The sequence below is a fragment of the Geospiza fortis genome, unplaced genomic scaffold, assembly GCF_000277835.1.
Source record: "Geospiza fortis unplaced genomic scaffold, GeoFor_1.0 scaffold66, whole genome shotgun sequence".
In the NCBI taxonomy this organism is placed as follows: Eukaryota; Metazoa; Chordata; class Aves; order Passeriformes; family Thraupidae; genus Geospiza; species Geospiza fortis.
Genome location: NW_005054312.1, coordinates 850,514 through 863,536, shown reverse-complemented (window position 1 = coordinate 863,536; position 13,023 = coordinate 850,514). Strand labels below are relative to the sequence as shown.

The 13,023-nt window shown below is 43.3% G+C and overlaps 2 protein-coding genes across 2 annotated transcripts in view; both read left to right on the top strand.

Moving 5' to 3' along the window:
- JMJD7 (jumonji domain containing 7) overlaps positions 1–7,427 on the top strand; it is a 9,624-nt gene extending 2,197 nt beyond the window's left edge. The window contains exons 3-10 of the mRNA XM_014306392.2: positions 12–103; positions 432–585; positions 1,479–1,732; positions 2,191–2,247; positions 2,659–2,754; positions 5,023–5,099; positions 6,159–6,318; positions 6,816–7,427. Coding sequence (XP_014161867.2) covers positions 12–103; positions 432–585; positions 1,479–1,732; positions 2,191–2,247; positions 2,659–2,754; positions 5,023–5,099; positions 6,159–6,318; positions 6,816–6,904 — 979 coding nt within the window. The 3' untranslated portion in view covers positions 6,905–7,427. The remainder of the gene's footprint in view (positions 1–11; positions 104–431; positions 586–1,478; positions 1,733–2,190; positions 2,248–2,658; positions 2,755–5,022; positions 5,100–6,158; positions 6,319–6,815) is intronic.
- Positions 7,428–8,677: 1,250 nt separating this feature from the next.
- On the top strand, positions 8,678–12,755 carry LOC102033595 (acyl-coenzyme A thioesterase 1-like). The gene is made up of 3 exons (XM_014306393.2): positions 8,678–8,955; positions 10,267–10,469; positions 11,503–12,755. Exons 1-3 carry the CDS (start codon positions 8,733–8,735, stop codon positions 12,103–12,105), a joined length of 1,029 nt encoding a protein of 342 aa, XP_014161868.1. The 5' UTR covers positions 8,678–8,732; the 3' UTR covers positions 12,106–12,755.
- The last annotated feature ends 268 nt before the right edge of the window (positions 12,756–13,023 follow it).

The following is a 13,023-nucleotide window of genomic DNA, read 5'->3' as shown; positions in this document are numbered from 1 at the left end:
GGGGCCATCAGCGGCACCCACTGTGCTGCCGGCGTGTGGTGGTTCCGAGGTCAAGGTGAAGCAGAAAGGCCCTGGCAAGAAGAAAGCGAAACTCGAGAAAACGGTCCTTCAATGGTTGTTTCTCTGTGTATAAAGTAGCAAAACAAAGCACTATTCCAGCTTCCAAAAAATCATCCTGTGGTATCACCTTTGTGTGGGAGGTGCACTTCCTATGGCACAGGCCCTCTGGCCCTTTATCCTCAGGCGCTGGCCTGAAGTTTCCATCTGGCTCTGAAAGCGCCCTGACACCCTCTGGGCTTTAGCAGAGGGATTCTGGATCCGTGGAAAGCACGGCTTGGTGTCAGCGTGGTGAGGCGCGTGAAGCCTGTGTGCTGGCAGGAGGCGCTTGTCCGGGGATGCTGAGTAACACTGTTTATCGTTTGCCTGCACAGAGCTGGGCTGGCCGGAGTCCGTGCCCTATCTTGATAGGCCTCCGTCCCCGCTGGAGTTCTATCGAGAGTGGGTGAGTCCGAATAAACCCTGCATAATCCGCAACGCCATCAGCCACTGGCCGGCTCTGAAGAAATGGACCTCAGCGTACCTCAGGTATGAGCGAGCTGTGGAGTAGGACTGGTGTTCAGTTTTGGGTGACCTCACGAAAAGCCCCTTGGTTAATCTATTTGTAAGTTTAGCCCAGACTCCTTCCTGGTTCTGGCTGAAGGTGCTCAGTCTTCCCAAGGTCAGGTGTGTCTTCCTTGCACACACACTGCCCTCCCAGTTCCGATGAAGCCACGAGGGTGGGTGTTGTGGCTGTGTGCAACCAACAGACTCAGGCTATTGAAACCCACACAGCTGGAGTGGGGTTGTAAAGCTCTAAGAACAGACTGACTTGTTTGTGACTGAGCACACCTTGTTTTCTTCAAAAAACTAAAGGATGAGCATTTTAACAATGACTGAAATTTTAACAAAAAGTCCTCTTTTAAGAGAGGATTTGTGGTTAGATCTAGTATCTGTGAGTCAGATTCTGTGGGGTTTTAAGGTAAATATCTCATGGAACTAAGAACTGTTAGCCTCATGCGGTGTATATCTATCAGTTTCTGTCCACCCCTTCTCCCTGCTCAAATGCTTTTGAACATGTGAACCCGTGGATTTGGCTGAGTTTAATGGCTACAATAATATCAAGCTCTGCCATGACTGGTGAAAAAAAGTGGCCAAAGAGGACCACTGCATGGAGGAAAAGGGAGATCCCTTGTGAACTGTCCTGTTAGGAGACAATTCAGAGAGGAAAAAGAAACTAGAGTTGCCTTGACTGCAGGGAGCAGTTGGAGCAGAATGCCGGAGTCCTTAGCACATAGCAGAAAATCTGATCTAGAGACGCCCATCCATGGAATGACAGGCATCTTATTTTTGCTGCCCTTGAAGCATGTTTTTAAAATAACCAGTATGTAATATAAGAGCTAATTGCAGGCCTGGGTATAAACCTTTGATTTGTTTTGCAGGGAGGTGGTAGGTCCCAAGGTGGTGAGCGTGGCAGTGACACCAAATGGTTATGCAGATGCAGTGTTTCAGGACCGTTTTGTTATGCCAGAGGAGCGCCAAATGCCTTTCATGGACTTTTTGGACATTGTGGAGAAGAAAGTGACCTCTCCCAATGTATTCTATGTGCAGAAGCAGTGTTCAAACCTCACTGAGGAGTTCCCTGAACTTGTCTGTGATGTGCAGCCTGACATACCATGGATGAGCGAGGCACTGGGTAAACCCTCAATTTCTCTCATATTCAGTAAATATTTTGCATGGAGCTTTAAAACAATCACACACATTTAAAACAATTCGCTACACGGTGAATACTTGTTCTCTTTCTGAATGCCACAGCTCAGTTTGGTTTCATCCTCTTAGGAAGCAGAAGTGGTGAAATACCTAATAGGGTAATCCAAGTTTTGGGGTTGGATTACTCTGAAATCAGTATCTCTGTTGTGTAATGGGACCCTCACAGCTGAAAAGAGGTTGTGTAACACTTTACATTGAGTGGCTTTTCTTTGATCTAGAGTTATGTTTTGGCTTAGTGTTCACAGTGTAGAAGGAGGTTGCTGTTGTTCACAGAGTGCTATTTGCCATGAAATCTGTCATAGTTATGAAGGAAGTTATAGGACAGAATTAAAAAAAAAGGATGATTTGTTATTGTCATCATATTTCTTTTCTCTAACTATACAGGGAAGAAGCCTGATGCTGTGAATTTCTGGCTTGGGGAGTCAGCTGCTGTGACGTCTTGTATGTATCCTATGGCAGGGTAAATCTTCTGGTGATTTCATAACAGATTTGAGCTGGCTTGTTTTGAGTTAGTGGCTCAGGAGAATGGTGGGGTTTTTCTGACAGGGCAGTTCTATTTTAACATGCTTTTTTTTGCATTCTTTATTCTGCCTTTCTGCAGCCTCCTGCTGTGGTGTCTCTGGATGCATCTACCTGACATTGTGTCAGGCAAAGCACTGACAATTTGCTTCATTGAATGCATTTGCTACAGCATGATATTGTGACTTTCCACTGGCTGCAAGAGGAAGAAGCAGTCTGATAGTAATAGGGAAAGCTGTTAACTTTCAGTTTACTGTAGTTTCTGCTGCAGAGAAGTAAATAGCTATGCTATTCTGTCTTTCTCCTCATTTCTCTTTTTTTTCTCAATCCTAGTACATAAAGATCATTATGAGAACTTGTACTGTGTAGTATCTGGAGAGAAATATTTTCTGCTGCATCCACCAAGTGACCGTCCCTTCATCCCATATGGTACATCATTTTGCTGTGCAATGTGTCTGAAGGCTGGAAGGAGGACAGACTAAAACACTGAAAGATGTGAAAAAAGGAAGCAGTGGTAACATTTTGATGTTTATGCAGTGTTATGCTTTCAAGTGTGAACAGAAATCTCTTCTACTTCATGCTGCAGGTAGTTTGTAATACAAATGTTATTCTGAAGCCAGGTTTTCCAGTCCAGTAAAGTAATGAGCTCACTGGTTCACATCTTGAGTCCTGTGTCCAGTTCTGGGCCACTCACTTCAGGTAGGACATTTAGATACTGAAGCGAGGCCAGAGACGGACATTAAAGCTGGTGAAGGTTCCAGAGGGTAACTCCTATGAGGAGCAGCTGAGGGAGCACGGTTTTTTTAGCCTGGAGAAAAGGAGACTCAGGGGGGAGCTTATGACTCTCTAGAACTCATGGAAAGGAGGTTGTACCCAGATAGGGGTCAGGATCTTTTGCCAGGCAACCAGTGACAGAGGGAGAGGTAATGGTCTCAAGCTGTCCCCAGGGGAGGTTTAGATTTGACACTGGGAGGAAATTCTCCACATAAATGTGATTAGATATTGAAATGGAGTGCCCAGGGGAGTGGTGAAGTCATGTGCCTGGAGGTGACTTAGCAAAGAGTGGATGTGGCACTTAGTGCCATGGTTTAGTTGACAAGGTGATGTTCAGTCATAGCTCGGACTTGATGATCTCAGGTGATCTCAGATCTCATCTCTCGATGTCTTTGCCAACATAATTGATTCTGTGATACTCGTGGCAGTCTCTTCAGCTTTAGAATATTTAAATTAAGTATATTGGCAGTGTTGTAGCATGTCATCTTTGATTTTTTACAGGTTTGGATTCTGCCTACCTGCTTTTCTCTATTAAAAAAAAGGCCAGGAAACTAAAATATGACTTGTATTTTAATGAAATATTCAAGCTACTAAGTGAATCTCTGAAAACTGAGAAATGAGAAAAGAGATTCTTATGGCAGTGTTGCTTCACACTGCCTGATTTCTGTTTCTTTGTGTGGCTTTCCTATGTGCACAGCAGTAGTTACTGTTGCAGTGTCATTTAAAAGATGGACAGCTTAACTTTATACCTCATAAGACTTAATTATCCCATTCCTTGGCTTTCAAACCATCAGACTAAGTGAATGCAGAGTGCTCTATGATGAAAATATAATTTTGGCTAGATGTGTGCTGCTACAATATTTTATTTATACTGTTTTTATTTTGTTTACAACCATGAAGTCATAGAATCATAGAATGGTTTGGATTGGAATGGACCTTGAATATCATTGAGTCAGTGCCCCTGCCATTCAATAGACCAAATTACTCAAAGCTCCATCCAGCATGACCTTGAATACTTCCAGCGACAGGGCACCCACAACTTCTCTGGGCAACCTGTTCCAGTGCCTCATGATCCTCATTGTTAAAAAATTCTTCCTTATATATATAATCAAAATATACCCTGTCTCAGTTTGATACCATTAACCCTTGTCCTGGTCTTGGTAAAAAGTCCTTCTCTGTCTTTCTTATAAGCCCTTTTTAGGTACTGGAAGGCCACAGTGAGGTTTCCTCAGCCCCCTGTCTTCTCCAGGCTGAACAACCCCATCTCAGCCTTTCTTGGACAGGTGGTGTTGTATGTATGTGAATGTATGAAATATATGGGTGTTATAGGAGTCCTACTTTGTAAAACAAGTTATTGTTAAAGCATAGAACAGAGATAATACTTACACTTCATAGTGTGTAGTAAAAAGAGAATTCCATCTTTTTGAGCATTAGGTTAATTAATGGAGAGAAACTGTCTCAAGGGAGAACTTAGAAAACCATGTGTGCTGAAGCAATGAAAGAAAAGCAACCAGCAGTATCTGAAGCAATTGATGAGCCCTGTCAATTAAAATTAGAAATGAAAGACTGGCCACAAGTCACTAATAACTCTTGTGAGTGCTTCTTTGGTAGACTGACCTAAGATGAAACACCCAACTATAGAATGATGTGTAAGTCAGGGGTGCCTTTATGCCTTCTGAAAAGGAAAGAAAACAGTTACTGGGACAAAATAGGACTGGGATACAAATGGGCTTGGAGGAGAATCAGTATTATTCAGACTGACTACAAAAAAAACTATATTAAAAACTGGATAAAATTTGAAATGGAAAAAGAGAAGATAGTGAAAGTTGAAAGTGGTTTTGCCTTAATATTTCTTGATGAAAGTGTGACATGCACTGCTGTTAGGTTCTCTGAATTGTCATTTAATTCTTTCTCTGGTTCCAGAGCTCTATCAGCCAGCAACCTACCACCTATCAGAAGATGGTTCATTTGAAATTGTGGATGAGACTACTGCAGAGAAGGTAAAAAGTTTATAGAGAATGCAGTTAATGCAGTAGGGAGAGTTTGGGGCATTGCTGAGCCCTCAAACTCAGCATATTGATTGATATTTAGAAATCCTTCATTACTGGAAAGAGAATGCCCAGATATTTCACTTGTATTTTACTAGTTGCAAAGGATATCCAGCTTCCAGAAAAATCTTTTACTGCACACCTGAAACGATAATATAATTAAGTGTTGCATTGCACCAGACTTTAATAGATCCACTAAAGAACTTTTGAATGCATTGACAATAAAGGAATTGATTTCATTATGCCTGAAATAGACCCCTCTACATTCACTTTCTTTTGGCTCTCTGCTCAGGTCCACAGTAGTATCCCTCAGTGCAACAGAACATACCTGTCTGAATTAATAAGTTGTATTTTCTTAGTAGCAGCAATATTTATTTGATTAGAATGTTTAGAGCTGGAAGCACTTTACAAATCTCAGTAGAATCTTAATCCCTTGCCTTTTGCCTCTGCAAAGTGTGAGTAATGTTCCAACAGAACTTGAACTGGGGCTTGTTCTCTGTTTCCAGAGTGGTGCCCGTGGAATCCCATTCCTGTAATTCAGAAAGGTTGGAATGCTGAAGTTTATAATTCTGTAGGGCAGAGAAAGAATTAATGTAGGCATGAGGGACTTCCCAGAAAGGAGGGATGTTTCAGCTGCTGGGAGTAAAAAGAGCCTAAGAAGAAGAAAGGAATTTCTAAAAAGAGTGCTGCAGATAAAGTATTCAAGTGCTGAATGTAGGGGGAACAAGAAACTTAAGGGGCTGGAGGTGTTTTGAAAGTATGCCACAAGACTCCAGTTTCATGGATGACATTTATTGCCTTTTATCTAAATAGAAATGCATCACCAAAGGAGGTACATCTTTGCGTCCTTGACCTATTCCCAATTGCATGTGGAAAGCTGTGTAGTTGTACATGTTTTGCTAGACAAAGTACATGTTTTGTAACCTAGTGAGTTTGATTATCAGTTGTTTTTCTGGAAGCTTGCTGGATTTTTTTCCAGGGTCAGTACCATACATACTCTTTTGCCTTTAGGTGCCCTGGATCCCTCTGGACCCCTTGAACCCTGATCTGGAACTGTATCCAGAGTATGCTCAGGCAAAGCCTTTGAAGTGTACAGTGAAAGCTGGTGAGATGTTATATCTACCTTCTCTCTGGTTCCATCATGTTCAGCAATCACATGGCTGTATTGCAGGTAAAATAGACAGTATTTATAGATACATTTTTGAACTGTGGTGGGTGTGCAAGTAGATATTCCACAGCAAAGCACCACTGGGAGCGAAAGTTCCTTTAAGGTTATTTGCCTCTCTGCAATCTTGACAGATCCCATGGGGCTGCCTCCTTGCAGCCTGTTTTGCTTATAATTCATAGCTTTGTTGACACAACATGGAAGACACTCTGTTTTCTTATGAGCTGAAATCTGTTCTGACCTAGTCTCTTACCTTGCTAATAAGGTTGTGTTTGTGTTACTGTTTCCCTGCACTTACCAAAAGTCTTGTCATCATTTTCTTTGTAGGATTTATCATAATCTCTCTAGCTCTTTTTTTTCTTCTCTCCGCAAGTGAATTCCACAATTTCAATCAGTGCTCATTTGGTACATGTGGAGGGAGTTTTGCAAGGTTTGAAGAAGTGATTTTTGTAAATCATTACACTCTAGCCTTAAAATGTATTTCCCTTTTCTTGTCTCCTCAGTGAATTATTGGTATGACATGGAATATGACATTAAGTACAGCTATTATCAACTACTAGATTGTCTCACAAAAGCTGTGAAAATGCTATAGCAAAGGTGGGAGACTCGAGCCTGTGATGTCTGTTTCTGATGTGATGCGATCATCAGCATCTGTGACTGGAATACAAACGTGATTCTCCCCAAAAGAACTGAACATTAAATTATGGTCAACAACGCATGCTGAACACATCACGGCTATTTTTCTTGATTTCAGAGTCCAGACCAATTGGCCAGATATTTTGGCTTGTAAGTAGAACTTTGATAATAGGATTTTTAGGCCTTTGCATGTTGCCTTGGTGATGGTGAACAAAATAAAATGTGAAGGGAGATAATCCAGGTTTTGAAAATCCCAAAATGGAAGCCCTGACTGTTTGTTTAGATCTACAGATTGTTTTCATTACAACCCAAGTGGACAAGGAAGGATCTGCTCTATGCATCAGGCTTCAACAGTCCAGTGTATGCATTCTGCTTAAGGCAAAAGTCTGTCCTGTTGTAATTCTTTAAGTTCAGTGGCTGTGGTGTCTTGATGGTGAGAAACTACAATTTCTGCAATAAATAGGTCAGTTTAAACCTTATTTCTGTAATTATTTACTTTTTTTTTCCAAACTAAACAATGGCTGAAGGACGTCTGGGAGGACATGCAAAAGTCAGTGTTGGCTATTTTCCAATAAAAAGCTACATGTTTTTAGTGCTGTTTTTTTTTCTTTTCACTGATGTATTTAAACATAACTGCATTCTCTTGCATCCTGAGGGATGATTTTAGAGTTGCTCTGCCATATCTGCAGTCAATCTGCGTATCATCTGTGGTCTCATGGCATGAGGTGTGATTCTGCAGCTTGTAAGCTGCAGATTGTTTCATTCCATTGCCATTAATTGCTGCTTAGAGCATGGTCAGGCAAGTTGTTTGAACCAGGAGCCTGGTTCAAACAGCCATAATTCCCATTTTTATTTCCACAGAATGGGATGGGACTACTCATGTGTCTGAGACCCCCAGGGTAGGACAAGAAGTCTCTTAAATACACAGACATTGCAAAAATGTAGTATTGTTGTTTATGAAAACCAAAAGCTGGTGTTTATTGTCAAATCTTCAAACAGATCCTTAGAAACATTTTTAATATGGGGGAAATTACTTATTGGGAAGGAAAAGAATAGTAATTGTTTGACTTTGTTTCTTTTGCTTTTTAAAAGAAACATAGTTATAGCATAAAGTTTCATTTTAACTTGTGGTGCTTGTCCAAAAATTGCAGAAAGCTCAAGAGGGATCAAGAGCAGGCTTTGTTTCGTGGTGAGACTAAGGTGTCATGCTGCTTAGGCTTTGCAGCTGATCTGTGTTTACTGTGCCCTGGCAAAGTCTCCCAAGCCTTCCAAATCTGGGATTTCCTCCAGCTGGGGCACACGGCAGTTTCGATATCTCTTTTTCTGCTTTGGGGTTTTAAATTTAGTTTATCTCTGTAATCAAAAATAAAAGTATTCGCCAAGAGCAAGTGACAGCTTATGCCTGTGCAAGTGGCCGATGCCACCGTGCCACGCGAGCCGGAGAGTCTGGAGGGAGGCGTGCTCTGAACTACGGCTCCCAGCAGCCCCTGCCGGCCGGGTGAAGGAAGTGCTCGCGATGATTCCTCCTGGACTTCGAGCAGAGATTTTAATCCCGGCAAGGGACAGGTTGCTGAGGCTCGTGTCTCACGCAGTTCAGGCGGTCGGTGCCTCGCCCCAGGCAGGACCGCAGCTCTCCATCCAGACAGCCGGGATGGCGGTGCGTCTGGGTGGACGAGAGCGGGGAGCTTTTCCAATCCCACGCTCTCTACAGGGCTGGGAGCAGCGGGGAGCTGGACCTCAGCCGCTCCCCAGCGCTGGGGGGCAGCTATTTGGGAGTGGAGCCCATGGGGCTGCTCTGGGCTCTGCGGTCCAAAACGCCCTATAAGCGGCTGGCAAAGAGGAATGTCCTGACCCCTTTCTGTGTGGACTTGGAAGTGTACGAGGGCCATGGGGACACAAGCCGCTTGCTGGGAAAATGCACCAATGAACGATGGTTTTTAGGAGAGGGGGTGAAGAGGATTTCGGTCAGAGAAGGTCGTCTCAGAGCAACCCTCTTCCTCCCTCCTGGTGAGTTTAATTCCGTTCTGTTTTTCCAGGTATGTCTGATACCAGGTATTATGCCCCGTGGTCCCTGAATGCACTCAGCAACCCAGAGCAAAGCCTCAGCTAACACTTCCCTCAGCCTGTGCCTGGCGCAGGTACCTGGATCATCACAGCAGAGCAAACAGGAGCAGGTGTTGCCCAGGCTGGGCAGGGGTATGGTGGTGCAGAGGGTGCAGCAGTGGTAACACAAGGTGTCTCCTGGTTGTTCTAGTTGAGTGTCTTGACCTCTCTTGCAGTGAGAGCTTTGTCAAACGGTGTGTTTATTTCTTAGCTTTTCTGTTTAGCTGACAGGACAAAGAGGCCCCGGTCCTTGGCAGAGCTGTGATGTGTGGCAGCTCTGGCTGTGGGGTGAAGAATGACGAGGCATGTGGGAGCACTGGATTCAGGCTGCAGCCAGCCTAGGCTGAAGAACCATGCCCTCAGCAGCTCCTACAGATCTTCCTGCAGGTTCTGGACCTGTCTCTCTTTAGCTAAGGAAAAGCCAAAGAAAGAAGTCTCTTCCTGACTGGGCAGCTGGACTGCATGGGATACTTAGGGAGATGGGAGACAAATGGGAAAAGCAAGGTCTTTAATTAAACAGGTGCCATATTTTACAGCTCTGTACACAATGGATCCTGTGCAAAGCTGCTTTAAGCCTGAAGTGTTTCTTTTCCTTGAATGGCACTTAAACATGGCTGTCTTGCTTTGTAATTTACAAACAGTCCCTTGCAGCTGCAGCAGCACCACATCTTGTAAGGGAAATCTGGCTGTGAGAATGGGCAGACCAGCATCAGGAAAGGAAGGTCCTATTGCAGGAGATCTGAGGAGCTCAGGGCCAGTTACTCAGATCTTACTGAAGCCTGAATTGGCACAAGTCAGTTCCTGCATTTGTGAGTATTTCATAACCCCAGTATTTCATAACCCAAGTATTCCCTTCACGGCATGCCTGCTAGCATAGTGCCTAAGGAAGAGTCACTCCTGCAGTAATACTGTTTCTTCATTGATCCTCAATGGCCCGAGGACTTGTAGGCCAATGCCAGCTGAAATTCAGGATGAGAGAAGGATGTCCAACATGTGAACTTCCTATAATGAGTTCCTAAGAGAGAAAAGAAATGTGCAAATTCATGTCCTTACAGTTATTTTGTGTGTTCCTGAGGATGATACCTACCATGGAAAGCTTCAGAGGACGATTTTCTTCTGATATCTACTGTCCTGATGTGTGCTGAGGAGACACTACAAAAGGACACCCAGAGGAACTTTTCTTTCGGTTATATATACGCCCTCCTTTCATTGCAGGACCTGGCCCATTCCCTGGACTTATTGATTTGTATGGATCTGGAGGAGGTCTTATTGAATACAGAGCAAGTCTCCTGGCTAGCAGAGGCTTTGTGACTCTGGCTCTTGCTTACATGTCCTTTGAAGACATCCCTGCTATGCCAAAGATCCTTGAACTGAGCTATTTTGAGGAGGCTGTGAACTTTTTGCGTAAGCAGCAGCAGGTAAGAGACAAATTATGGTGCTCTTCCTGAAACTATTTTCCAGTTTGCTAATTGGTTCCTAAACTAGAAGTATTAAATTGCTTAAGCAGGAAACATTAATTTTGTACTAGTTTTGCATATCTTAAGATTTTAGAAGGGAAAAAAAAATCCATTGGCTTTTTTACTGTTTCTGAGATATTACAGGCTTTTGATTCTGAGCGAGTTTTGCGGGACAGTAATAAAACACTCTAACAACAGAATCCTTCACAGTTGTAGCACTGGAGGTATGACATATCTTAAGAAGCTGAGGCTGTATTTGAACAAGTGTGTGGGACAAGAAAGACACTTTATGGCAATTTATCATCATACTTAACCTAAAAGTGACCAAGAGAAATTAAGTAGCATTTAAATTTTTAATGGAATGTGTATTTGTTTTGCAAAGTTATTTGCTTTCTATCACATGGACACCAGGATTGTAGGCAGTGTGAGAGCAGAATTCAGCCTTGCTTCTTTGTCTTGTTCCTCAGAGAGCTCTGAAACATCTAGAATTCAGTGTGAAGGGCCTTCACTAGAAATAAGTTGATTTAAACAGGTTTTGGCCTCACTTAGCCCCAGGTGTAATGAACATTATGTCTTCCAAGACAAAACAAAAAATAACAGGTCAGCTGTAGGAGAGAAGAAACTGCAATGAAGAAATTCAATGCAAGAAAACCCAGGAAAAAGTGGCCTGGAGAGAGGAGCAGTAAAAGACACTGTACTGAGAGCAGGCTGAGCTAGGATGTGGAGGGAACAAGGACAATTTGTCTATACAGGTCACCAGGAGGCAAGTGTGTTACGGGAGGAGAAATGCTGAGGAGCTGTAGAATTCAAAGTCACTCTTTTGGAGGCTCAGCAGAGGGATAGATGAAGGAGTAATATAACCTGAACAGAGAGAGGGAAGGGGCAAAATGTAAGTGGTCATAGTTGGATGAGTGAGAAAGCAGAACTGGAGAGGTTATGTCAGCTCAGGAAATAAAGAGTACTTAATATTACTGTTTTCATAATTCTGTTTCAGGTGAAAGATACTGGCATTGGTGTTTTGGGCTTGTCTAAAGGAGGAGATCTAGCCCTTTCCATGGCCACATTTCTACCTGGCATCAAGGCAGCTGTCAGCATATCTGGAAGTAGTTTTAATTCCTTCATTCCCCTGAAGGGGGATGGCTTCACTATTCCTGTCCACCCATATGACTTGGGGAGGATGAAGATCAGTGATGAGTCTGGAATAGTAGATTTTTCAGATGTCTTAGACGATCACATGGACCCAGCAACTTGGGATTGTCGCATTCCTGTGGAGATGTCCTTAGCCAAGTTCCTCTTCCTGTCTGGGCTGGATGACATGAACTGGAAAAGTGACCTCTATTGCCAGGATGCTGTTCAGCGCCTTCAGCAGCACAACCGGGAAGTGGAGTTTTACTCCTATGCTGGAGCAGGGCACCTCCTGGAGCCACCATACTTGCCTCTGTGCAAAGTTTCAATCCACAAGGTGCTTGGGATGTTGGTGCATTGGGGAGGGCAGTGGAGAGAGCATGCTAAAGCCCAAGAAGATGCGTGGCGCAGGATACAGGCCTTTTTCTGGCAACATTTGATGGACTCAGTCATCCCTAAGAGCAAGCTGTAGTGGAAACTGTCACAGATGCTGGCCAGGGATGATATTTCAGCACTCACTGGATCTTGGAAACTCACCAGTAGTTTCCTGGACTGCCTTCCTCTAAACCCCACTGTTGCATAGTTGTTTATTTTCATTCCCCAAATAATTTCCTATTTTTTAGTTGAATTTCAGTTGACTTCTGACCCCAGCTTCACAGTAGATTGGCACCATCTGTGCTGTAGTCTAAAAACAACCCAGCATCCCATCATCTAAATCACATTTGTGCTGAGCTATCTTTGCCCTCAATCTGCCACCATCTCCTTTCATAAGAGGAAATACTCTTACAGGAGGAGCTATCCATTGAATGGTTTAGTCTTGCACCTTTAACTAACATAGATATAAACAGCAATTTTGTTGGACAACACTGTAGTGCACTCATCTTTCTTCCTGGTATATTGTTTTCTCCCATTTAATAGTAAAAAGGTTGCAGTAGTTCTGATCTCAGCTAAGGGAAGAGGCACTCTTCTGGCTTAATCTGAAGTGCAGTGATAACATTTTTTTTTCTGGTACTTCAAAACCCAGAAGTGAATCTTACCCAGGTTACCCTGGGTATATCTCCTGCTGACTCCATATCAGTTCCATATTAGGGTAAAGTTTTCGCTGCACTACTCAGTGAGTGCAATGTGTAGTGTGTCTGTGTGTGCACAGTTTGCTTGAGATTATCTAAATGAAGCCTTCAACCATCTGTGCACCTGCCAATACATTAGGGAACAATCCTGGTGTGGCCACAAGCTGTTCCTTCACTCGATTGAAGAGGTCATGAGCAAAAGTCCTTGCCTCCTGTTGGGAAGACAAGTGATGAAGTCTGTGGTTTTGCACAGTGTTCAAGATGGGGGTGATACAGATGTGCCAAGTACTTGCTCTCATATGGTGAAAGTTAGTTTGTCT

Bases quoted from the DNA above. Each gene is read 5' to 3' on its own strand.
- LOC102033595 (XM_014306393.2), top strand. From the start codon at position 8,733: ATGGGGCTGCTCTGGGCTCTGCGGTCCAAAACGCCCTATAAGCGGCTG. The intron at 8,956-10,266 runs GTGAGTTTAATT...CTTTCATTGCAG, and splicing joins AACCCTCTTCCTCCCTCCTG to GACCTGGCCCATTCCCTGGA. The intron at 10,470-11,502 runs GTAAGAGACAAA...ATTCTGTTTCAG, and splicing joins TTTTGCGTAAGCAGCAGCAG to GTGAAAGATACTGGCATTGG.